We start from the raw sequence: 25,907 nt of genomic DNA on the forward strand, positions 1-25,907 counted from the left end.
CGTAACATCTGGTAAAAGAGATCATTCGCAGTCCCGCATTCACGGCAGAACGATTCTCTGGAAAGGGCTCGGCATCGGTTTCGCGCGGTTCAACAATGAGACGACACTTATTGGGCCGGTAGCTGCATTCTGCGTTGCTTTTGTAAGCCCCAGCCCACGATGACATTCACCCGACGGAGGAGAGCTTTCCGATACAAAGGGGACTCCGCGTGTACGCGAAACTACGAGCTTGTAACGAGTTGCTCGTCGCGTTGGCGAACGGTGTAACGTCGGCTCCGAGACGTCCACTTTTGCCTGGTGAGATGGGGTTCGTTCGTTGTTCATCGCGAGTGCGCCGCATTATGGAAATCATTTCACCCGTGGAAACGCTCTGCAAAGGCAAAACATTCTCCCGTTCGCCGCTCTTCAATCCCTTTTTACTCGCAGCCTCCAGGTTGTTTCCCTCGTCGTACTCTTCTCACTTTTTCTTGCATTTTTTTTTCTTTCCTTCTTTCCGTGTTGCGCCATTGCCGGTTGATAAAATAAGGAAATCCATATAGCCAGTCTAGGTGGGAAGATTTAATTTAGCATCTTTCTTGTCCACCTTGCGGTGTAACAGCCTCCTGATGGCTGTTAAACCTTCGAAATAAAAATAGTGATTCGGCAGTCACGGGATGAGACGGTAACAGGGTCGACGAGCTCTTAACGACATCACACGTGCCCTGGGACGAAGCTGGAAATTGGATTTTCGGCCAATCACGCCGTGTACCCTGTCCAGAGACTCGTTTTTCTTTTGGTCATCCGGTGAGCTTCATAACCGAACCGACTATCTCGTCTCTTTTGCTTACGGAAATTTTTTCCCTATCAAGCCAGTCCCGGAGTGAGCCGACTCGAGAAACAAAAATCGATGACTCGAAATAATACGGCTTGATGTTAATCCGCTGCTTATGATATATCTACACGCTATCTGTCGTGCGTAGTTCACGTCTATTTGACGATCTGACTTGATAACAGTTTCTTTTCTCAAATTCAGCTACATATGTATAAAATATTGTTCCTTTATCTTTGGTTTATCGAGGTAATAAGAGTCTAGTTGCGTTACGTTTTTAAACAAAGAAAATTTAATCGTCGTCTTATCTTCTTGATGTACGATTAGTTGAGATTAGCTCGTCGTTGTATACATTATATACAATGCCATTACATTTTTGTCTGTTAAAAAAGGACAATGAACCTTGTATCGGCATGAATTTGTTGCAACGAGAGAACGAACAATTTTATAGATACGATATAGAATTACGAAAAAGGTGGCAATGGATTGTAACCACGTTTACAACCACGGTATAAGAATCGACATCAATGATCTTTTACGATGAATTTTACTTCGATTTAGTCTGAATTTTTCGGTCGACCTAATTGACCTACGTATTGTACCTTATCGAAAAAAGTAGCACTCACATACAGTTTTGAATACTCGAAGCTTCGATTAAGAACCTCGCTGTATTATTCGTGGTTGCTATAGCCTGATATACATAAGCCTTATCAGAATAAAAATCAATCATGTAACTTTCATCTGCCATATTGGATGCCCGGTTGTTGTGCAACGAAAACGACATCGCGTATGAAGAGTGAATCCGCGTTTCTCTCTCTCTCTCTCTCTCTCTGTCTGTCTCTCTCTCTCTCCGTACATCCGATTGTTTCACAATAACCGCGTTTCCTGATTACGAGTTACGACTACTTTCTTCGTCCAGAGTCACTGCGTCGGATGCACAATGGTGCGAACTGAAAATTACGCGGGCTGTTTGGTAGATTCGTTTCCAGTTTTGAAGACAATGCACGGAGAGAAAACGCACGCGGTGTCAATGACTCAAGACGCTCCTACTGTGCAGCCTCGTTCGTTGCACTCCGCCATGCATCGAACACTGTTTGCTTTTCTAACCTGACTCTTTGTCTTCTCTAACGGCCATCTCATCTGTTTCCTTGACCCTTTTAGAACTAGTGGAATAACACGGCTCAAGGTAACTTTTAGGAAAACTGCTAGGATTTTATAATTTATCCGATATCGTTGAGATCATTCTTTACATCAGCTTTTACATTTCATATTTATAGCATCGGTTCTCGTAGTCGTACGAAATTATTCATACGCCCAAAAGTATTTATTTATACGTGGATCTCGCTGTTAATTAGCAACAAATGCTATATCATAAATCCTATAATTAATACCTTTTGTAGTCGCTGTAACATATCGTATTTCAAATATTATGTTTGACCTAATTCGAGTAAAACACGCTTCTACGTCGTAATAAATACAATGGAGGTATGTTACACAGTGTAACAACATATTCTGTTTCAAAAATTATACTTAACCTATTTTTCTTCTCATATCTCGGTGAAATATTCTCCGTGTTATCACGCTATTATGGTCTTTGACTGAAGAGAAAAATCAATCTCGAAATTCCCTGTTAAAACCATCAACTCCACTTTTCTACCACACTTCATCATCGATGTACGTAGCTTCCGACTCCTGAACGACTCTCTTCACAAACTAACAACATCGTATGGTCGCTATTTGTTACGATATACGTATCTGCATGATCTCTCAATCGACACCAGCCACAGTTTTGCTAATGAAGCGTCGAGCAGTTGACTACGAGCCAGGCGGGCAGGTGAAACGAGGTATGCCAGAGTATGTTTAAAATAAAGCCGCGTGTCAGCCGTAAAACCGCACACGGGACATCGAGTGACACGCATCGCGGTGGATTAAGTCGCGTTCGTTTCACGCTCGCGAGCAATCGCGTCTCTCTTTCTCCGGCTCTTTTTTTCCCTCCTCTTTGCCGGTGGAACCGCGATGCAGCACGACCCGCGTGCAGTGGCACTCGTTGCATCGCTTCGACCAGACCTTCAAACCGTGTCCGATTGCGCGTGTCATCGGTCGAGATCGCGGCCCACGCCCGATCACGGGGATGATGGAGTCGTTGAAAACCTGGGAATCTAGAACGTTGGAGAGGCTGTCCCTTAGGAAACTCAAAAGGAAGATGTCGAGGTGGTACGTATCTCACTTTGCCGAACGAATTACTCGAATTACGTGCAAATTTCGTTCTCGTGTTGAAGAAACATATGCGTAGTACGAGTAATCTGAATAAATTGTTTTACCTAGCAAAGGCAAACGGTAGAATAATGGGTAAAAGTTGTGTAAATGTAAATATAGCAACTTGCGTACTGTCGTCTCGGTATAAAAATGTATTTTTATTTACTTTACGGAAGATTATACGTGCGTTAGAAATAAGAAGGTTTTCATGTTAAAAGAGAAAGATATTCTATCATAGCGCTATAAATACTTGAATTTCTTGAAACTTATAAGATTGTACGTAGAAGCGAGTATAAGAGGAAATAGCATCCAAACAAGATATTAAACAGGTCCTTGGAATTCTCTCTTATAATCATAATGTTAAAAGACGAAAGGATAAGAGAAGATGGGAAAATCGTTTGGCTATTTCTCATGCCGTATAACGAATGCTCGTTTTCATTTAATGTCAACGAACACTTCCACATGCTTACTTCCATCTAAGCTAGTCTTTGAAGAATGCCGTTTTTGTCTATTTGAAATAGACGTTTGGAATCAAAAGTAAGAGTAACCCATTTTGTGTACATTCGAGAGGATAAAATAGCTTCTCTGTAAATAGTACAAATATTATTTGCAGCAGTTGATTTACCATATCCATTCAACGCGAACTACCACGAATGAATACGCATCTCAATCATAATTTTACAATACGTAGAAATGAGAATGGTATACGACGATACGTGTATTGCGTGTGAAAGCAACGGACGAAACATAGCGACGAATCGTTCCATTCATACGAAAGATACAGTATCGCTCATTATCAGTCTCTTGTGTTAGTCTGTCAGCCTCTCTCTTTCTCTATTTCTTAACTAGGAAACAAATGATCGACATCCAACTACTTTATCGTATAGATGGATACCGTATTGCGTATGTGGCCCTAATTCAGTCCTGAACGTGTATCTCATGATCTACATGTATTTCAGAGAATTCAGAGACGTCTGCTTCGATCGACGTTACTTGCAGTTATTTTATACATTAAACTTGCAGCGAAGATAGCCTCGCAAGTATCGACAGTCGCTGCCCTTTCGCGATAAAAAGCTGAACTCCGTCCGTGCAAGGTTGGAGATCATCTGACGCTTGCGAAACAAGAATACCAAAGACACTGACCATGTTGATTATCAGCTTGCCATTCGGCTAATTTCAATTACAAACAATAACGCCTACTGTTCCTGAAATTAGCCACAGATCCTTCCGAAATCACGTCGTAGACGACGGTTAAAAGTTAAGGATGCGACAGGACGAACCCAGATAGTATGGAATGGCTGACGAGTCATTAAGCTCTAGAACCGAACGAGAGTTTCCAGCTGTGGATCGAACACTTGGAGACGATGCTTAAAATATTCGGAGAAACTAGTACGAGTAGGTGGGTCGTAAAGAGATCATAGATGTCTCAGAAACGTAAAATCCCAGAGTCCACTGCTTTCACTTAGAACGATTTTACGATTGTATTCGAGTTTGGCCAGTTAAGCTATTAAGCCAAACACGTAACAGGTTTTCGCTGTTAACCCAAATCCGTTTTTACGAAGTTGTAAGAACGAAGAGTGTTGAACCGTCTCCATTCTGACTGTACATCGTACAATGTATACAGTGTACACTACTGTACACGCGGATGCTTGTTGGCTCGGAAGATCTCGAGTGTGCTACTTGCGTCTACGCGCTCTCTCGCTTCTTTTTCACGGTGTCTCCGACTTGAGTAGCGTCTCGCGGGTACCTCGAGGAAATCGGTTCAATGGTTTGAAGAGGCGGCAAGGTACTGAATGGCACTCAAACGTTCGCCTGGCTTCACGTGAATTACATAATGCTTACGCATTGATTGCGTCCCGTTAATCACGACCGGATCTCCGTGTCGACGCTCTTTCCCTTTTTTGTTTCGTCATCCTTTTGATTGCAATTTCGCTCGTCTCTGGCTTCAACGTCCATTCTGCCATGAATACGATCGAGTGTGAAACCTTCTGCAGATTCTTTTCTTCCTTTTTCCGCAAGACTTTCCATTGAACGAAAGTTGATTAAAATTGTGTGCTATACGCTACGTGCTGAATAGGAGAGCGCAAGGTGTGGCTGTCACGGAAATAATAACGCTTCTGCAGTTTGCAGACCGATGCGATTCCTTCCACGATTCACGTGTTCGCGTTTTACACGTGCTTGGGCAAACATAGAGGCACGTGGAATTAGATGAACTCGCGTTATTCGATCGGTATCTTATTTCACGGCGCTTCTCGTACCCGCCGTACGTCCCAAAAAAGAAAAAAAAATAGCGAAAAGTTCCGTGGCGGGACGAGGGAAAAGTTTCTGCGAGAAAGTTTTCGTCGCCACCTCTTGTTCGTCCCATCGAGTTCCCTTCTTTCTGCGAATCGTGAATACTATGGTATTTTTGAAGTAGATCTGGAAGAGAGAAATAATTTACAAGATATTATTGGGGAAAGTCATATCTCGGTGGATACTTTAACGGCCAAGTTATCTCATGCTGTGCTTCAAAACGACAGAATATAGAAGGTTTCGGAATTATTACTAGAACATGAAAGGGGATGAATCTACATGCAAAATAAGCTGAATATGAAGAGTGACATTCTATCATATGAAATCCTATTTTCGGATAAACTGATATCGAAGATCTGTCGAGAACTAGTACATTTGCATTGTGATATCCATATCACATAAATGTAATTTATTACATTAGGCAGCGAGGGACGAACAACGAAGTAAAGGTATCCTTTTCGCTGAAGAATTTTCATTTATTAATGTGAAAACCGTAACATTCCGCGTAATTCAGCGTATTTTATCGAACGAATAATTAATTTTATTATTATTATTATACCAACAACTTTTTTATTTACAGTTGCTCCCAAAATAACGTAGAAATTATAAAATTATCCAAATGGAACAGAGGGTGTAGTTGATTAAATAGTTTAAATTGCATATTTCCAGCGACTTTCATCGTAATTTTCCCACATTTAAGTTTATAGGTACGAGGAAATCGCATTAATAATTCGCTTATTCGCCACGACCAATAATTCGGTTTTCATCTGTGTGTAACACTTCCACGTCAATACCAGAACCACCAGCGTGCCGATGAACCGATCAACTCGTATTTTCATAGAAATTTTATAGATTTTCATGATTCTTCGTCTTTTTCAAATATACAAACGAAAGCTTGTATTTCTTATTGCGTTCCAAGCTTCGTCCTATTCCCAGCACTTTAATTCCTCTGAGGCAAGTTCTATACTTCGGGCGTTAGTAACTCTAGTGTTAAATCGCATCCGGACCACGCCTTTTCCCTCGCATCGCAACAAAAGACGTCAGCATTCACGGAGAAAGGAGACAGAGAGTCGGTTTTAACGATTTTCTCCGAATGTCCGTGTCTGCTCCGTGTAGCCGATGAATCTTTAATTCCCCGTTATCGATCGCCCCTGTATGTCCGTCTTCCGCGTGATTCCCCAGCATTCGCCGAGCGCGGTGACGTTTTAATCGAGCCTCACCGATGATACTCCATCCTGCTGTCGAGGAAAATTAAGAGGAACCCGCCATTGCAGAGACATCCGGACACCGCGAACGCGACGTTGAATACGGTTTATGAGCGTGGCGATTTTAATTAAGTAGCTTAGCGGCGCGAGCCTGCTGCCTTCTCCGTTGTTTCTGCGTCGTCGGCCGCGACGCTTCTTTAATCTCGCGAACGTCCAGCGAGTACTACGGCAGAGTACCATCTTCGATCTATGAATTATTCAGGGAATAAATTATTCATGGCCGTAGGAACGTAGTTATGTGGCCGCGTTTCGCCAGACGTGTGATCGCCTGGAAAAACAGGTGACTTCAGACCACGTCCCCGTCGGGTCAATGGTTTGACGTTAATGAGAACCGCGGATGACAAACTGCTCGAGTAGAAGGGAGCATCGAAGGGAATTTGAATTGCCGCAGGGACGTTTGAATTTTTTACAGTTACTCTGATTTATGCTGTCGTCCATAAGTCTCCGGACGCTTGGTATACTTAGAGCAGGCATCAATGAATATTGTAATTATAGAATGAAGTTGATATCTCTGATATCTGGTAATCATACTATTACAGACGAACCTTGGTAATTCGAGTCTCTGTAATTTGAAATAATATTTTAATATCGATATAATAACAATACTACAATACGAATCCTTCGTTTGAAATAATACTACAATTTTGTTCCTTCTCTTTATACTCCGCTGTGAAAATCTTTAAAAAATCGCCTCCATAACCAAAATTCGAACGAGCCCAACCTTTGCAGATCGAACTTTATTTCTACATCGTTGTCCCTACAGCTTGAAATAATAATGATAGATGATAAATCGTATCTTAACTTGCTATCTGACCTACCACAGTCAACCTACGTATACTCGTTATACTTCTAGCCTTCTCGCTATACCTATAACACAAATAATCATTTGTTTTTGTAATTGAGTAATTGATCTCTAAAAGTTGAATTTGTCTTTCCTCTGCGATTCGAAAAATGTTAGACCTTGAACACATCCTCTTTAAATCACTCCCGTTTGTTAACATTGACCTTAGCATGACTTTACCTTGATGTAAATTCTCATACTATCCGATTAATCAATTTCTCGATTTTTGTTAATTATAAGAATTTTCATAGAGTTAGACGAACAGAAGAAATAACAATGAATGCACGATTTTAAATGAGATTTTGAAAGCGATCGTTTGACCAGGCCTGGTAAGGTTAGTGTTAAACCACCGATACTTGAAAACTTCGATGAGACAATGCCTGCACGACCAAAGAATTGAACTCTTTCTTTGAAATCGGCAAATGTCAGAAAATCAGTTACAAATTAGCAAGTGATTTATGAAGTAGAATGTATTTTATATTTAAACTGCGTGGAATCGTGAAAGGTTGGCAAACGCGACGATTATGTAATTCTGCGATTGTCTGGAACAGCTCGAACGAAGGCTATTCTTTTCTGTTTGAAATTGCAGTCAGGATCTGCTGACGGTATGCAGAGAACTGAATCTGGAGAATTCGGTGGAGGAGTTAATGAGAGAATTGGGGGCGGACGAGCACGGTCGCATTTCCTATCAAGAGTTCCTCAGGTGTCGCTTGGCTCTTCGACCGGAGATCGAGGCTCTCAGGTCTGGCAAGCACAGAACTAGTCCTCATCATACGCACACGCCGGAATACTTACCGACTAGCAGCGACAACAGTCTCGGTAAGCTCTTTCCTTTTTCCTTCTTTTCGTAAGTGGCAGGCATTTTCGCAGAGAGTAAATTTGAGAGATATTCGTTGTTGGTATTTCAAAGATAAAAGAAAGAAAATTACAGTTATATCGTTTTATGCGTTTAACGTTAATCGATGGATTATTTTGTTATTTTCGTGGATTCTGCAATTTTTTGATGTGAATTTATATCTCGTTTTACGTGCAATATTGCATGATACGGAGTGTCGCAAAAATCGTAGTACAACCGGCCAGGTGGTAATCCTGCGTGCAAAAATAAGTCGAAGAATAAGAACTTTTGTTCATTTAAAGCTTCGATTTCGAAATAGGTGAGTTTGACAATTAAACGTCCTTTCTTCTGTATTTAATTTGGACGGTTTTATAAATAAGGATAAAATTAGTACTTCTTAAGAATCACTTTATTAATCACGAAGCAAATCTTAACATTCTCCATGTTTAAAGTGCAGGCACCCACAGAAACAGAAGTTTCGTAATTCGAAACTTCCAGTATTAGTACGCGCGTAACTAACGAGTTTTCAGGCTCATTTTCTTCCTTTCTGGAACATCGCTCGGCCGGTTATACCAGGATTTTTAAAACACCCCATATATGTATAATGTTTCAAAACCTGTCAGCATCTTTCGCACATTCGCCTCGTCAATCTCGGATAAACGCAAATCTGAATGAATTTGGACAGCCGGTTCGATCCACGTTCTTCCAATAGACATCCGATTTTGGTCTACTAAATTTCCTATTTTCAGCCGTGATTTCGATTTTACGACGTTGAACGCGGTTCAGCACAGATGATACGCTATTTCACTTATGTTCAGGTACCGTATCTGGACGGCATGAACGCTGGGAATTCGATAGCGGAGCACGCGATCTCTCGCCGGAACCCCATACTCTACAGAAACTAGTGGAAGCTGCCGCAGGGGGGACTGGAAACATGCTAGACTTGGCAAACAAGGTGAGCTCGTACGATTAAAACACGCTCTTATCTACTTTGTCTTACCAAATGCGAACGTTTGAAATTATTTTATCGAGTTCAAAATTCACTTATCGGCGCTACGACTTAATCTACGTTTAAAGTACAATTACAAAAAAGTAATCAAACTAGAAAAATATAATGGACTGAATAATTCAGTGTTCTCGCAGTGTACTTAGGTATTTTGTAACGAATTTCTATTCAATTACGGCAAACACCGTAATATGGTGAAAAGTAATTCCTATTTGCTGTTTGCCAGTTGTTAAACGGTAATCGATTTTCTTGAATTAATTACAAAGATGAAAACGATAGAGAATTTTACCTTGGTACACGATACACAGTTTCACACAGGTTCCTTACGCTCGTTAAACGTTTCTTTCAGTATTCGAATACTTTCATGAGCGATTGTATATATCGAGCAATAAATTTCTCTATTTTTCATTGATGTACCTATCGATTGCCAGAAATGTTACGAGAATAATTGTTGGAAAAACGCAAAGATGAGAATTCATAAAGAAATAGCTGTTGATTAGATAGATTTTATATGAAAATAACACCCTGCGTGCACTTGCAAAAAAATACAGCGTGCAATATTTGATGTAATCTGATGTATTCGTCGGAGCATTATTTCTATTTCATTCGAAAATCCACTGTAACCATAGCCTAATGTTGATGTTGTCTGAAATGTCTGGTTCTCTGCATCGCCATTACTCAGCCGTGGAGAGTGAAACGTGCGAAAGGAAAGGAAAGATTTCAAAGGAACTGCAGCTTTATAGAGCCGTAGCGCGAAATTGCCAAGTGCGAATTACCCCTCGTAGACCGGCAAATAAGTTTTCTCGCCAGAAAAACGCTGCTGCTTTCAGTTTCTTCCCTCGCCCGTCTATGGATCCTCTTGTTCTTAACCGGCCACGTTGGTACGTCTTTGCCTCGATCCCACGAACCACGGGAATTTCCTCACCAGGTGCAATTAACGACGTTTCAAATGCCACTCGAACGTGATCCGCCATTATATAACGACAGATTGCACGATCCTGTCGTCTGTCCCCTTATTCCTCTGGGATAAGTTTGGTGAATATCTCGACTCGTTAAAATTGTTCCAGTTTCCAGAGAATCGATAACTTGGACGCTATAGCGCAGTCGTTCGTTTAATATCACGTGATTCTGGCCTTATCATTGTTTTTTACTTATACGTAAACGAATATTGGATTTGTTAATTCTAAAAATGATGATTCTTATATATGTTATACATAACGGGACTAATTAATGGCTGGTAAAATACATAGAATTACGTGAAATATTATGGACCTATGATATTAGGTTGTCCCAAAAGTTTCTTTCGTTTTATAAGGAAATAATAGATGCACTACATTTCTCGTTTTATATTACTTTATATTGTTCTATTATTGCAAAATGGATCATATGTAATTGAATAAAACAATATAAAACAAAAAATGCTGTGCATCTACTATTTCCTTATAAAACGAAAGAAACTTTTAACACCAAGTTGGTATTCGGTAAGGTGCTACTTCGATGCAAATACATTGCCCTTAAATTTTTCTTAACTTTAATTACGGCTGATTGAATAGAGAAATAAGTGTCATAGTGTAAACGTAGTAAAAGTGTAGAAGGGAAATAGTATTGGTTTATAACGTACAGATGATGTACGGTGGTAAAGCGGAAACTGGAAGCCACTCAAAGCCAAGAGTCAAGAATTAAACAAATAATAAATAAATTAGAATCGATTAAAACAATCTAATATTTAGAGTGTTCGTACCTGAATTATGGATTTTTCTGAACTCGCGCATGTTACTTGGAAACTAGGCTCGAAAAGAATTCCGGTAAAGAGGGTAGAGGATCGCGTCGTAGGATAAAAGGCGAATAAAAATCGGTCGAATTCCAAAGCGGTGAAGAATTATCGTGGACCGTCGCGGTCGTAGGAAGGAAACGATGAACGGGGAAGAAGGAAAGCGCGGAGAATGGCATACGGCATTTACTGCCTATAAATAACCGTTATTACATAGTACATTACCACACCGAAAACACGAGAAAGCAAGAGCAAACGTTTAGCCAGCTGCGCTTGCGGAGGTGAGACCGCGAGACCCGAGGCAAAGCAACCTGAAGTGCGTACTTTGCCGGGCGAAGAAAGGGATCTCTTTCGACTGGGCGAGCCAATGGAATAAGGTTAAAATGCAGTCAGCCAGCCAGCGGCCGCGAGATGTGGTTCTAACGACCGTCCGCGCTTTCAAATTACCTCGAAGCCAAGTCCAACCAGACCGCTTTCAGAAATTTTGACTTTCTACAACACTTTGTTGTACCGTATTCGTCTTTGATATTTCGTAATCACGACAAGAGCATTGAGATCGGATACCTTTTTCAATGCTATTCGCAGTGAAATATAAAAAGTATTCGTGTAATTAATTCTACAATAACTTCGTTTGTCTTTGATATCTCATGATCATGCCAGCAGCTTAAATAGCTTTTGAATGTCATTTACAGCGAAGGACAAAAGTATTCGTACAATTAGTCCCGCGATATCTCGTCTTCAGAACAGCAAGAGCTGATTAACCTTCTTCGATGATAAGAACAATTTAATTAGGAGATAAGCAAATCTTGAACAGGTGGCCGGCAAATGGTTTGAAACACCCGCAGGATCACTGTTCCTACAAGGTCCCCGGAAGTACGGTCTGGCCATCGAAAGTAGACGTTCGTACGGCTAGTTTGGATTATTTCTGCGGCTGAACGTTATCTTCTCTTGCCAGGAATTTGCATGATTACGCGAATAAGAGTCAAGTTCGTCCCGGTCGTAAAAGTCTGTCTTCTTTTGCCGCAAGGAACTCGAATTTTCGACGACTGTTCGCGCGCGTGGCTCGCTTATGGGCGATGATCTCGTTAGCTGTTAGCCTGTTACCGAGCCAGAATTTCCATGGAAATAGAACACTGGTCGCGGAGGTGTCAACGTTGTCGGATAAACGTAATGCTGTCGTTAATTCCGTCCCCTATCTGACGGAGATCGTACGATTCGCGTGGAAACGCGTAACAACGCGATCACAGTCCTGGCGGAAATTAATTCGCGTACTCGTCCTTCGGGCGATTTCGCCACGAACATACTAATTCGAGTTATTTGAATCGAGATATGGGAACCATAGTGAGGAGTTTGCGCTGCAGAGAATTTCATACGCATCGTTTCAACTGGTGAATAAATTTTACTTCGTCGACCGACGTCGATCATGGATCGTGTCAATAACTTGCTAAGTGTGTGTATATTTGCTCAGTAAATACAGCGAGCCTTTTATGATGATGAAACTGGAAGTTTCACTAAATCTATTAGACGATTTATTTTACTTCGGATATTATATGTATCTGCATATTTGTACAATTTATTATACTATATTTGATATATTTTATATATACATATTTGTAATTTGTATTTTGTACATTTTTCCCTAAAATTGTTCATAAATGGATAAACATCCACGGTCTTACGACGATAATATGACGTTCGATCCGAAGAAACCGAAGATTCGGCACTGATGCTTTACACGTTGAAATCTGCATCGTGGAACGCGTTATAGCATGTGTAGACTGCTTATAAGACGCGGGTACGCATGGTAGCGGGAACTATCCAAAGAATCTGCAACGCGTGCTGAAGATATATTTGCCAGGAGGTCGTTCAACCGGAGTTCGCCAACGTTTATCCTGAACCTGCCGATAGCACATTATGGCACGCGTATCGATTTTACGTAAATCAGTGATATAACGTTGCCGGCTTAATGGGATATCGTTAGAATTACTTGAGATATCAGAATGCTAAAAGCAAAGAGACACGATGTAACGATTTCTAGACTTCTCTCTTTTTCGATTCTGCTCTGCGTAGCAGCGAATGTTCGTCACGGGCTTCATTCACCTAGCAATATTCCAGAGACTCGGTTTGCCAGACAGACAAACCTCGCCCACAGCGAAACTTGCGGTAAACTACGAAATGCACTTTGCCGTCTTGGCGCTAACAAACGACATGGAAGTCCGCAGTTTCCGTCAAGCTTTAACTCCCGACTGAATCTCCGGCTGCTCTTTTCCTTCTGACGTATTCTACCCGCGGCGTACACCAAAGTTCGCACCAGTAGAAAGCCACCGTGCGGAATCGATCTCAAGAACTCCGCAAAATCTTATCTTCGAGAACACTTTGTCGCGCTTGGCAGCGCGTGTCGCGAATCTTCCGCTTAATTATTCAGGAATTTTCCTTGACTTATGGGAACCATCCGGACTGACCTACTTTCCCTACGTTTTACCGATTCCTCTTCCAGAAGAACTTGCAACTCTTTGTTCGTCGCTTCTATGATTTTCAACTTGTATTTCCGAGTGACACTGCGTGGCTGAGCAACCTGAAACTTGATGCATTGCGGAGAGAAGTGAATTTAAAGTACGAATATCAGCTTAAAATTCAGGCGTTCGGAACATATAGATTTTCGCTGTTGCTGAATGCTCCGTTTAGCAGTTAACGCTCGAATGATATCGCGTTGGATTATAGATGTGTGCAGTAATTTATGTCGGATTACAGAAATTTAGGGTATTTCATTTTATCCTGTATTCTACCTTCTCCGTGGTAAAGATAAAAATTATTTATTACGGTCCGTTTGTATTATGTACGTTATATTACACGTTATATTTCTCCAGCTAAAAGATTAGATTTTCTGAACTTTCTGTCATTGGGAAAAAGATTGCATTGCTAGAATCGCAATCGATGTTACCACGTACCTGCGTTCCTTTCCTCTACACGAGAATGTAGCTTCGAAATGTTTTCTACACATATAATACTCGCGCTTAAAAACATCGTCCCGCTGGAAAGACCGGACAGTCACGTAAAATTTTCTTTTAATACATCGTAAAAGAAGTTTACCACGCTGATTTTTTCTCAGAATTTTTTCATCATGCCTCCATCTAGATAAGAAAATCTTCCGTACACGTCCTTATTAAGCAGGCTGTATAAAATTACTGTACGGTAGCTGGATCTCGAGGAAGGAACTTTGCAACATTTTTCGTGTTCTCGTTTAGTATGGCCGCCGGTGCAGTTACAGTACGTGAACTATGCGGCCCCGTATGATTCCAGATAAGCCGAACATGGCTTATTACAGATACGACAGATTGAATTAAGCAGCACGATTATGGTATGCTTTGTATCCGTTATCGCTGGTCCACGATACATAGAACAGGACAAGGATTTGACCAGGAACAATAGCTTATCAAACGTGTAATCTTATATCGTACGGGTATCGTCTCGGCAAAGCTGATAACTTTCATAAAACGCTATTGGGGTCATTGATCGATAACTCTCCCGAGGAGTGGTGTCCCCTGTTGTCTTTCCATAGGGAGGAACCTCGGTGTCGTTCATGCCTCTTACCGCGGGCAATTGTTTTGTTCTCATGGCCAAACTTCCCATTGAAATTCCTTCGATCCGTCCACCGATTTCTCAGAAATTTCCATGAATTTCGAAGTGCTACTTTGCATTTTCTGTGTTAAACCACTCTTCTAAGTTCTAAAACAGTAGCGATATTCACCCTTAACCTTGTTGTTTTCTGCCTGCGTCACTTTCCACACAATTGCTTTTTTCTGACTTAAAAATAAACTTAGAAAGTATCTTAAGCTTATTGGTATACATGATCTTTTATTTCAAATATTTCTTGACAATGTTAAGTATATATTCTGTTCGCTAAAGTGACAGAGAGATTGAAATATAAAGATTTAAGGATCCTGAACAGTTTGAGAGACAGTCGTGACGCTTAGAACGACGTTGTTGCGGAAATGAACATTTTCAACGACTAATCAACGTAGATCCTAAACAAACCGAGACAAGCTCAGACATTTCGAGCTCGACTGACAATCAAATTCGTTTCAACAATTAAATATTCGTACAAAATATAATTTAACATAAAGGTGCAGCCTTATTGATATTCGCAAACAGTTGGCCGTCTGCTCGTAACCTTTTTGCGTACTGTTGGCAAATATGTTCGTGGTACAGTCACATTTATCAGAAAATCCAATGAAACTCCATTTACCTGAACCTATCAGGAGACAAGCGCTTTATATGCATAATTGGATCCCTGCAAATTTCCCTGCTACCTACTATTTTTCGTTCGCATAATAGGAGCTCACATTCACATGAATGAATTCAACCATTAAATTTCAGTTAATCGGACATTAATTAAAATTTCGTTCCAATAAACGAACTTCGACTGCACTCGCCGTTCGAATACGCAAAACTGCACGTGAACCCAGCAATTTCTCCAACTCATCCGCACGCGATCTTCCACGTCACGCGCAAATCAATTTGCAATATTTACACGACCTAAACGGTATCGATCGGTCAAATGGCTCAGTCAGGTTACAGAAGGGCAACCCGTTTCCCTCCTCTGCCGCTATAGGTCGCCATCACGGCAGGCAGCATGCGATCGCCAATAAAAATCCGTCTGATTTCATCGAGCTAGAGATACCCAATGTCGTGTACGAGCTTTCCTGTTTGGTTCGTGGGTGGAGCACACGTAGCGAAGCTTTAGATGTTCTCCAGTTCTTTCTTGCTTAGGTTCTTCCAGGAAAGACAGAAAGATCGTTACTTTCCATCGCCCAGGCCGGTTTCCTTCCCCGGATATTTACTTCCGGCCTGTCTTCTGTCTCGAGAATTTCATCCCAGCAAGCCAGCCAGTGTGTGTTAAAGGCTCGAGACGAATTCTTCGGGAAGGCATCGCGACGCAATAAACGCTGGAAGGCATGTTGCCACGCAGACGACGATATATCGACGCACGCGCGAAACTACCCCGCCAGTCCTCGCAATTAACGGGAATCTTATTTCTTTATTAACGCGTCGTATACTCTGTTGTTTACTGGCGTTCCGCTTTTATAGGCGCGCCTCTGCACCTATACCGTGCCGGTTTACCTCGTAAATTCACTTTTCCCAAGGACGTTCCTTGGTTTCAGCGAACGGACAGAGGAATTTGACGCAGTGATCTTTTGATTTACGTCGACTGGTATACTGATCTGTAACCCGCGTTTCGTTACATTGTTTTTAAACTAAATAAATTGACGCCCAACAGTGTGAACGATTTAGATAACATCGTCAGAAAGAAGCGCGCGAATATAATACAATATTTTACTAGAATTAAGCTTAGGATCATTATTTGTAAATATTACTTGAATCAATGTTGCGAAGTAACATTATGCAGAATCCGACTTGTTGAGTTCCAAAAGAAACAGGTCATTCTGAATGAAAAATGTCATATACACTGTGGGTTTTGGTTCACCTGTTTTTCTTTTATTTATTTCAACAAGATAGATTCTACATCGTTATAATTGGCATAGAGTAATCATTTTTTTATTTTTCATATATTTCTTATCTTTCTTTTACTCGTACAGGCTATAGGAGGTGTGTTCAATACGACGACCTTCCTCCCGTAAACACGAATCTATTCTATTCGAAGTTTTCAGGATCGTTGCCAGCTCGTTCTTGTAGTTTCATTTCTGATACTGTCACTTGCATTCTGTTTGTATTGCTTGTAATGCCATATCGGCGTATTCCACGGTAGAAAATTTATATGGCATCGTGAATAGAAACTGAATCACTGAACTGAAATTGACAGCTTGAAACCAAGAGTCGGACGTCGGACTGATGTAAGTGTTGTAAACATTCTGCTGCTTCCACTTGCCTTGTATTTTGTGCCACGCTTGAGCAAGGTAAACAACAATTACCTCGGAAACGAATCAAACAAGATCCATAGTGTATATGAGTTTTTTCTTCAGAATGACTTACCAAACATACCGGTAAAGTTATTCGGTTTCCTCTTGGAACGCTCTGTTTATTTATTTCATTACTATGGAGTTTCATTTAGAATTTAGCGTGCTCTAACGTTATAAATATCGTTATAATTTTGCATTAAAATAACTCATGACACGATCTTACTAATCTCCGATTAAATCGAATTTATCGTACAGTGATACAATTTTCAGAAAATTACGAAACAAAGATTCGATTTTGCGAAATTGTCGAGGCGTATTTCCTTAGACGTCTATCGATATCGAGCTACAGAAAATGGAATTTGAATCTATTATTCCCACGAGCAGCTTGGATCAAGCGGAAAGTAAACGTTTCTTTTCTGTCTACCTGCAACTGGCGGAGGACAGCGTTAATTGAGAAATTAGCGAAGTTAATTAAGAAGCCACACCCGGTCTATCCTAATTGCACTAATACTATATCTATCCTAACCCAGACAGCTAGCCCCTTTTTTCCTTAATTCGAACCATTCCCCGCCGAGAATTTCCGCAATCTCGCGAACCTCCTCCCGCGATTTGCATATCTTTGCGAAGTTTTCTGTTCCAGAAATCTGAATCGATGTTCGTTCTTGCTCGTTCCCATTCTATTTTATCGGTCTGCTGAAACTTCACGACTAAAATCCGAATCTTCCCAACGAGCAAGGACGATCCATTTCCTAATGGAACGATGAACCGTTACTCGGATTGTTTAGCAGGCCCGATAGGTGGACAAATATTACGAACTGGCAAACAGGTGTGGCGTACGTCATTAAAGGACAGTTATCGTGCACAAATACTCACGACAAGATATTTACAGAATGGAGAAATGTTTAGGAAATTTTGGATTACTGGTGGGAAAGTTAATATTAGTTTTTGATGAATACTAAGAAAGTCAATTTCAAAATGGTCATGCGATAGCGGATAGAGGAAAGTTTAAAATTGCTAAGTTATTTGTTCGTATACATTCTGACACATGACACTGACAGTTTTTGTACAAATTTCTTCCATCATGTTGCTGACAGTCATCTATTCTGGAATATACATATATTGCTAGACTGTGAATACTTATGCAAATCCATATTTCTGTGAATATGTATTATTTATAAGATGGAACCTGACCAGAAAATTGTTTTATCCGTTAAATATCGTAAACTATATTGTACTTCAGATAGTATATATATCTTTTTTTCACATACTGTGTTCAATCTATGTATTTTTGCATTTTGGAATCTGATAAATGCAAAAGTTCGTAGCCTACATGCTACATTTATTCGCTACTCTTGTCACGTATAATTCTGTTTTGTGAAATTCTGATATTTTTCTACCACTTTCTGTATCCACATCGACGGACAAATGAATGTTTAAAAATTGTTGCACTATAAATTTTAATATCTTTCGTACTATACTAATATTATATACCGTATTGGTAACAGTCATCTTATCTATCGTATATATTATATTTCTTCGTTGCTCTTATCAAATATAAATCCATTTTGCGACATTCTAACGTTTTTATATTCCTTATTTTATAAACTTTCTTTTGTCGCGTACTCTATATTTACACTTCCGTTTGTCGTCTACTGTATCACAGTTTGAAATTGCAGGGATCGTTTATCACGTGGATCTCGACGTCTCTCGCAATTAGAGAGTCCAGCGAAATTCTCGTGATCTTACCTGTCTTCCGTAATCGCTGCAATATCACGTCGCGTTCCTTCGTAATCATGTCAGATACAAGTTCCACATCGTTTGCCTTTAAACGGCGATCGTTCGCAACCAGAGGATCACTCTTAATGGAATCGTTTCGACCCGATCCCGTCCCTGTTTCTATTAATCGGGCAGAGTCATTAGTCGACAGACACACCGGTGATTTTCACACTTCCTGGCAATAAATAATCCGGCGTCAATGGCGCGGAGTGCCGCACAATAAACGATCACGGTTTCGCTATCGATAAGAAGGTCCGTAAAGGTCCTCGAACAGTCGTAAATTGTCCCGCCCATGAATCGTAAAGCTCCATAAAGCGTATAAATCACGCGGCACTCGCATTATAAAGCGTTTCGAATACGCGATCCACCGATGGTGTTACGATGTTTCGTGCAATTAAAACTGCTGCTCATGTTGACGATGGATCGCGTCCGTTTCGATACGCCGGGAATTGACTTCGCCACCCGGAATGCCGATAAGACGAATGGAAAGGCACGCTCTTACGTGGGACGTAATAACCCACGCGGCGACTTGCCTCAAACACGCAGTACAAAGATATTCGAACACTCGTGCAAACCTTTTATGAATATTCCGTTTGTGTTACGCGAAACATTTTGGAATTTCATTAGCGTCGTAACGAGGCTCAACCATCGTTGTTATTATATTTTTCTACGTTTACGTTCCCCATAAACGGATAAACATCGTCAATTTATTCACGACTGAACTCGACTGCATAAGATTAGACGTTTTAGTCATTTATCCCTCGTTCGTCCCCTCTGGGTCGAGTAATTTACACGACGACTTGCTTCAAACAATACAGTTGCTCACGAACGTGTTCGAACACTTGTAGAAAGCCCTTATGAATAATTTCTGTGTATTATGCTTCCACATTTTCGAGTTTCATCATCGCTTCGCATGAAACTCGACTATACCGATTACTACATTTTTCCACATCTACGTTTCCCATAAACCTATGAACATATTCGATCTACAGTGGTCACGAAAAGTATTTGACACCGTTGTATTTAGCATTCGTTAGTGATTTCATACAACTAGGAAAATTTACTACTATGAAAATGAAATATAGAGCCCGATAAAAACAGCGTTTCTTTGTAGTCGCCGTATTTATGGCTAGACCCGACCGTATAAAATTCATCGTTTTAGTCGTTTATCCTCTGCGTTGCTGAAACACATAAAGGAGAGCCTACAAACATCCCGTCACGAACTTGTTGTACGACCTGATACTTCTTAGTATTTGGTTCAAGGAAACTCTAGCCTTCCATTTCCTTCCCACCTCCCTATATCTGCACGACCGTTTCATCGATTATGCTCGATCGATGTAGCTGGTAAACCATGCACCACGAGATAAGACACAGCAAGAAAGCTTCGTCCCTCGGCCTTGAACAAAGCACCCTGTCACACTTATAGACAGATCGGAAGGGGATGGAACAGATCGTGGCGGGCGATATCCGGCTCTTCTCGTGCGCTCTGCTTCGATTGTACTCGACAAGGGGGTGGCGAGTACAGGCTACTTACTTTTTATCGGCTGCAATAACCGCGGCGTGAAGTATCGGGCTGTGTAACGCGACAATTGGAGCAAGCGAGACGACCAGAATCGGAGCTTTCGGTGCAACGAGCCGTAAGATCGGCGAGGCTCGGCGTCGCTCGGACGCCCTCGGCTGTGGCTTGGTGAAATGCGCCAAGGGTGTGGGAGAATCGGTGGCTCAGTCCGTCACCGTGCGTTCCGCCTAGCGTAGTGGTCGGTCGCCGCTCCGAGCAACCGATTTTCCGTGCGCTACCGATCCTCTTCGTTTTCTTCATCGACGCGCGTGTCTTCGTCGACCATGTTCGTTCTCGTGTGATACTGGTGCAGTGACCTATTTCCGATTCTTTCGCAGCTGCATTGGAGAACCGTACAAGTAGCGATCGGTAGGGTTGTACTTACGGGTAAATGAGAATTGTACTCGAGGAATGTTCTCTTTACCCACTTGCACTTGATAGGAATAATTTATGAAAAATGTTTACGAACATTTGCAGATAGGGTCACGATTTACAGTTTGGTATTAACACTTTGTTGCCGGGCAACGTAGAAATACGTTTTTCGTTTACAAATACGGATTTGTATCACCCCTCGTTTGCTCCTGTTAATATTCGACTACGTAGTGTTAGGGTATTTGGTCGAGTTTAGCTCGATCGTTAACGTAGAATTGTTAGGATCGAGTAGATCGGCAAAGGTAAATAATTCAGTCTGCGGCAACTGCCCGTTACCGATCTATGCGAAAAATAGTAGCAAGATGTCGGATCTGCATCGTATCTAGTTTTATACTAAAGGCATATGGTTTAGGTGATATACCTGGCTGAGTTATAACGATGTAACGATTCAATGTAACAGTCTGATTGTTTCAGATTATCAAAATTATCTGCTTTTAATATAAATCTAGATACTGCAGATATACATAATATTGTAGTATCTTTTTGCTAAGCTACTATTGTTGCATACTGTAGTATCTACCGTACGTCTAAGTACTACTTTGCTCTAGTCGCAACAATTAAATTACTTAAATTATCCGCCTTTAAACATAGATTTAATAGGTCATAATTGGTCAATAGGTGTTAGTAATTAGATGTTGCAAATATGCTGCTGTATTTTGTTGTTATTTTGCGCAAAGATCGATGACGATCGTAGCCGCGATTGTTGAGGCTGGCGCAGGCTAAGTCTTCGTTTATGTAGAGCGCAGCGAAGACGGCCGACCTCGTGAGGACAATCGATGCAAAAGCAATTACGCCGCTAACGTGAATTGCACTGCGGTATATTTCGCGTTATCTTCCATGCACCGTATATTCTGTCTCGGAGTGGTCCTCTTTATCCCTGTTCACCTCTCCCAACGATACACCAATATGTACATATACATGTACGAAATTCTTTCTTCAATACGCCGCATAATAGGAAACTAAAACTGTTTATCGATACAGAACTGCCTATCGATTCAACCACAATTGGTTTCATTTCTATTTTTTCTGGGTTGCGTACGATTTACGCGTATCGTTTATATTCCACTGCGGTTCGAACTCGATACAGTTCGATGTTATCTATCAGGACAACGAGTGATCGATGCTTCTTATCGTTGGTTTGTTACATCGCGTCGCAAGCTATTAGTATGGTCACGCCAGTGAGTGTAGAAAATGGGTTGGTCGCTCTTCTAGGCTTCCTTAACGGATTGTAATTAGGACGAAGGATGAGCGAAAGACGAAGACGGGAATTGAAAGTAATCATGTCGCGTCAGAGACTCGAGTTTATCGTAACAAGCGGTCTTCTTTATTCCAGCAATGCTGTTTCCCTCGCGAGCCTTTAAGGAGAATCTATACAGGATGTTCCGTGTAATCACAGGACGAATAATCGGCAAGAGGGTGGTTCTACGTGACAAATTAAATAGAAAATATAGAATAAAATGCGCTCTTAAAGATCTTATTCTATGTTACTCGTATTTTTTCGCATAAAAATCACCACCCACGGCTGATTATTACTGGGACGGTCTGTGTAGTTAATGCACAACGTTTCCTTCTATATTCTAGATTTTAGACTTTCGCGATAGCTTAAGCGACATATTTGTGGTCCCTCGGGTCTCCGTCGTATTTTTAATAATACATTGCGCTCTGTTCCAACGTCTCGTAAATATTCCGGTTCACGTCTTCAGGGCAAACCTGAAAAAAGGACGAAACAAAGTATTAATAAGAACACGATTGGAACTCGAAGTATAAGAAATACGTTTTCTTCCGTAGTACAAAGGATTATTTACGATCCGCAATGATATCCAAGCTGGCTTTTTTTTTAAGCTGTCCCATACCATGTAGATTCGTCACGTGGCCAGTTGATCGATTTAATAAGACGATACGGCAGCGAGTCGTTAACGGTGTACTTGGCTAATGAAAACCGGGTCATTATTCACCGATCACCGGTTTACCTTAACGGGTGACAATTTACATTAGCTAATGGACCGATTTACGGTCAGCCCCGTGACGTATCGACGCGCAGTCCGCATCGCAAAATCGGAGGGAATCGCGTAAATTTCGAGGACGTGTCGTAGTTGATATCGATTGGTTGGGAACGAACGTGGGTCCAGACGGTACATCATCCGCTAACGAGATCCACGAACGGCGAAAAAACCTGTCTTCTCGTGTGATCGTGGAAAGGGTAACTGGCCTTTACCCCTGTCTCGCCTCTCGTCGATCGACCGAACGGCTCGTAATTCAGAATAATGGCATTCCAATACGACTCAGTGTGCAAATACTTTTTATAGACAGCGCATTCTCTCAATGATACCTGATGTTTCCAAAAGGTGTTGAAAACCTTGTTCCATTTTATAACAAATTACTTCGACTGTACACGTTTTGTACAACAAATTTTAAATGTCCATACAAGTATAATTCGAATGGATTCGAATGCAGAAAACGGACAAGCCACGCAATGGAATCTTTGCTTCGGATTTATTTACTTGGAAACTTGTCCTTTAGAGATTGTCTAGCTATTTAGTATCCGAACATCTTGAGATAAAAGCTCACGGTATTCGCCTAGTTGCGTTTGAAGATCGGCGACTTTTCGTTTGAAGATTGTCTAGCAGTGAAATTTAATAACTCGTTAGAGAAGCAAGAGAGTTGCCGAACCGATTCGAGATCGATATTTTTCCGACTTTCGGTTGCTAATGCGGGTCATAGTAAGTAGTATAGATGCCGCTCTAGCCAGACAGAGAATGGCTGGCGCCAGGAAGCCGACAAAATGCGAGACACGAGCTTAATAGAAATTAAATGAATCGTATTGTTTTCCAAAGTACGGTAGACCATGGTGCACCCAGGTTTTTGGAGCGTTGCCAACGAAGTTCGTATGGCGAAACGCGAGAAAAGAGACAGGTGGGACAAAGAACGTAACGACACGCGCGTGTGGGATGCACCGGTCTCGAGTCGTTATTTTTTTGAATGGAACTTGTACGTGTCATTCCTCGTGCCGTCAAGCCACGCTCTCCAGTCGTCTAACAAATTGCACTTGATCCAAGAACACGACCACGAGCTCGGACTCGTTGATATCGCCGCACGTACGATACTTTATCCGTTTTTGATGCCGCAGATCGAGTTGGATGAAGCAAGTTTTTAATAGACCGCTTTAGAACTTTGTCAGGGATATTACTCGGATACGTCGTCGGTTTTTTAATTTAACTAGACAAAAACGTCAGCAGCTTCTATCGCCGGACGTTCTCAGAACGTACGTTTACGAAATAGTTAGGCAATCTTTAAATGAAAAATCATTTATTTTTAAACAGTTAGTCGATGTTTCATTATTCGTCATTATTGTATTATAAGAGTGCGAAATTTTTCATTTTGTATATAGTATATTGAGTATATTATATAGTATATTATAATATATTGTATATTGAGTTTTGGAGTAGATTATTAATCTACTTAAAACGATAGTGTAAGCGTATCGCGATAGCATCGTTCATGTGTATACTCGTGTGTTTCTCTGTAATCGGCCTATCAATTACGTCCCAAATGTCTCTAATTTTCTGTCGTGCTCCCCTTATTTTATCTCCTTTTCAATATACCATTGTTTCTTTCTCCTGAACCGTATACGTGGTCGCAGATAGAGTGGCAATCGTTAAACGGCTTGTCGAGTAACAGGCAAAAACGACTGGCGCCATCCTCGTGTCCCGTTTGATTTGCAGATCACCCAAGTTCTTCTCTGGACGCTGTTTATTCGACGATGTACGCCGCCCGCTTAATGTTTACCACGTGTTGCCGAGCGATGCATGAACATTTGCATGAAGCCTGACCGAACGATGCACATATTTATCTAAACGTTTGCGTGTCAATGCATCGTTGACTCTCATAAATCAGACACTCACGCTTTTCTTTGTCGTTCGTATTGCGTGTATGCTCATCGAGACCATGATTTTACCGAGTTTATGTTTTCAATAATTCATTGACTGGATTTTTTCGACACCGAACGAGCATCATCGAAAATTGGGTCACTTCACGCGACGAGGCACGAACATTTGGTTTCTCTTTCGGACAACTTTTTCCTCGCTTCAGTGCTTTTTATTCTCCGTGTGGAATAGGTGGAAGTGACACAGCTAGGTCGTAAAATTTGTTAGTGATTAAAATTTATAACTTTTGGTAACAAGTAATTTAAAATGTATCGGGAATTATTCGTTCACATTTGCTCATTTTGTTAAGCGAATGTGACAAAACGTGTCCCGTAAATACATTTCATAATGTCATCTCACAACATATGAAAACATTCGGACAGGCGTAAGAGATGAACGAATTTATTACTCGATCCAATATGACAGCAAACTTTATTTATTAATCGCTATGATGTTATTAGTACATTTTTATAATTTTTGTTTTACAATTATGTTTCTAATGAAATTTCAAATGATTTATATAAACACGCGTTAAGTGTTCAAATATTTTCGCAAGCCACTGTATGTACATAAGACACATTGTAGTTGGAAGAGTAAAGTTTCTGCACGTGGCCTAATTCGACGGCAAAGAACCGTACAAGTTGACTCTATTCGGTCCAATTCTTTCCGGATATCCATTTATTCTACTTTAAGTAAGTTTAATAGTACTTATTCTAATTTAACCTTCGCTTAGCCGTATGACATAGCTCGCGATTATGGGGATGTTCTCTCAGCCATTGCCACGAGTGTAACATACCTTCACGGTATCGTTACAGTGGTACACGTACATCCATGTTTCCTCGCAGGTGTTTAGCGAAGTTTGAATATTCAGAGCGTCGCGAGACGTTATCTTCCTTGCTCCATTCTTCGTTCCCCTGCGGCTTCGTTCACAGTATTAGCGTAATCACCGAGCTCTTTCATTCATCATTCCCGCCTCCACCTTTCAATTTTTACATCGCGTCGACGCGCGCGCGTTTTCATTTCTTTTCTTGCGTCGCGCCACTGCGAGTTTCGCGCTTTTGTTTCTCTCCGTCCTGGCAAAGAAAACAGACGAAAGGAAAGAAAAAGAAACATTGCTCGCTGCATTCCGGGGCAACGATTTCAGGGATCGGTAACGAGTTTAACGAACTGGCTTCCTCGCGAGGCATCCCTTCCGCGTTCCTGCTGTTCCACCGACCGGCGATTCT

General features: G+C 41.1%; 1 protein-coding gene across 2 annotated transcripts in view; it reads left to right on the forward strand.

The window, feature by feature from the left end:
• Positions 1-25,907, forward strand: part of LOC138183854 (colorectal mutant cancer protein) — a 58,687-nt gene that overhangs the window by 11,108 nt on the left and 21,672 nt on the right. The window contains exons 1-3 of one of the 2 annotated variants that reach the window (XM_069121308.1): positions 2,841-3,022; positions 8,052-8,281; positions 9,116-9,252. In XM_069121308.1, the coding sequence (XP_068977409.1) occupies positions 2,940-3,022; positions 8,052-8,281; positions 9,116-9,252 (450 nt within the window). In that variant the 5' untranslated portion in view covers positions 2,841-2,939. Of the gene's footprint in view, positions 1-2,840; positions 3,023-8,051; positions 8,282-9,115; positions 9,253-25,907 lie in introns of those variants that run through there. The other variant, XM_069121307.1, reaches the window with a different exon arrangement.

Source organism: Bombus flavifrons, chromosome 10 (assembly GCF_040668555.2).
Source record: "Bombus flavifrons isolate JBK064 chromosome 10, iyBomFlav1_principal, whole genome shotgun sequence".
Classification (NCBI taxonomy): domain Eukaryota; kingdom Metazoa; phylum Arthropoda; class Insecta; order Hymenoptera; family Apidae; genus Bombus; species Bombus flavifrons.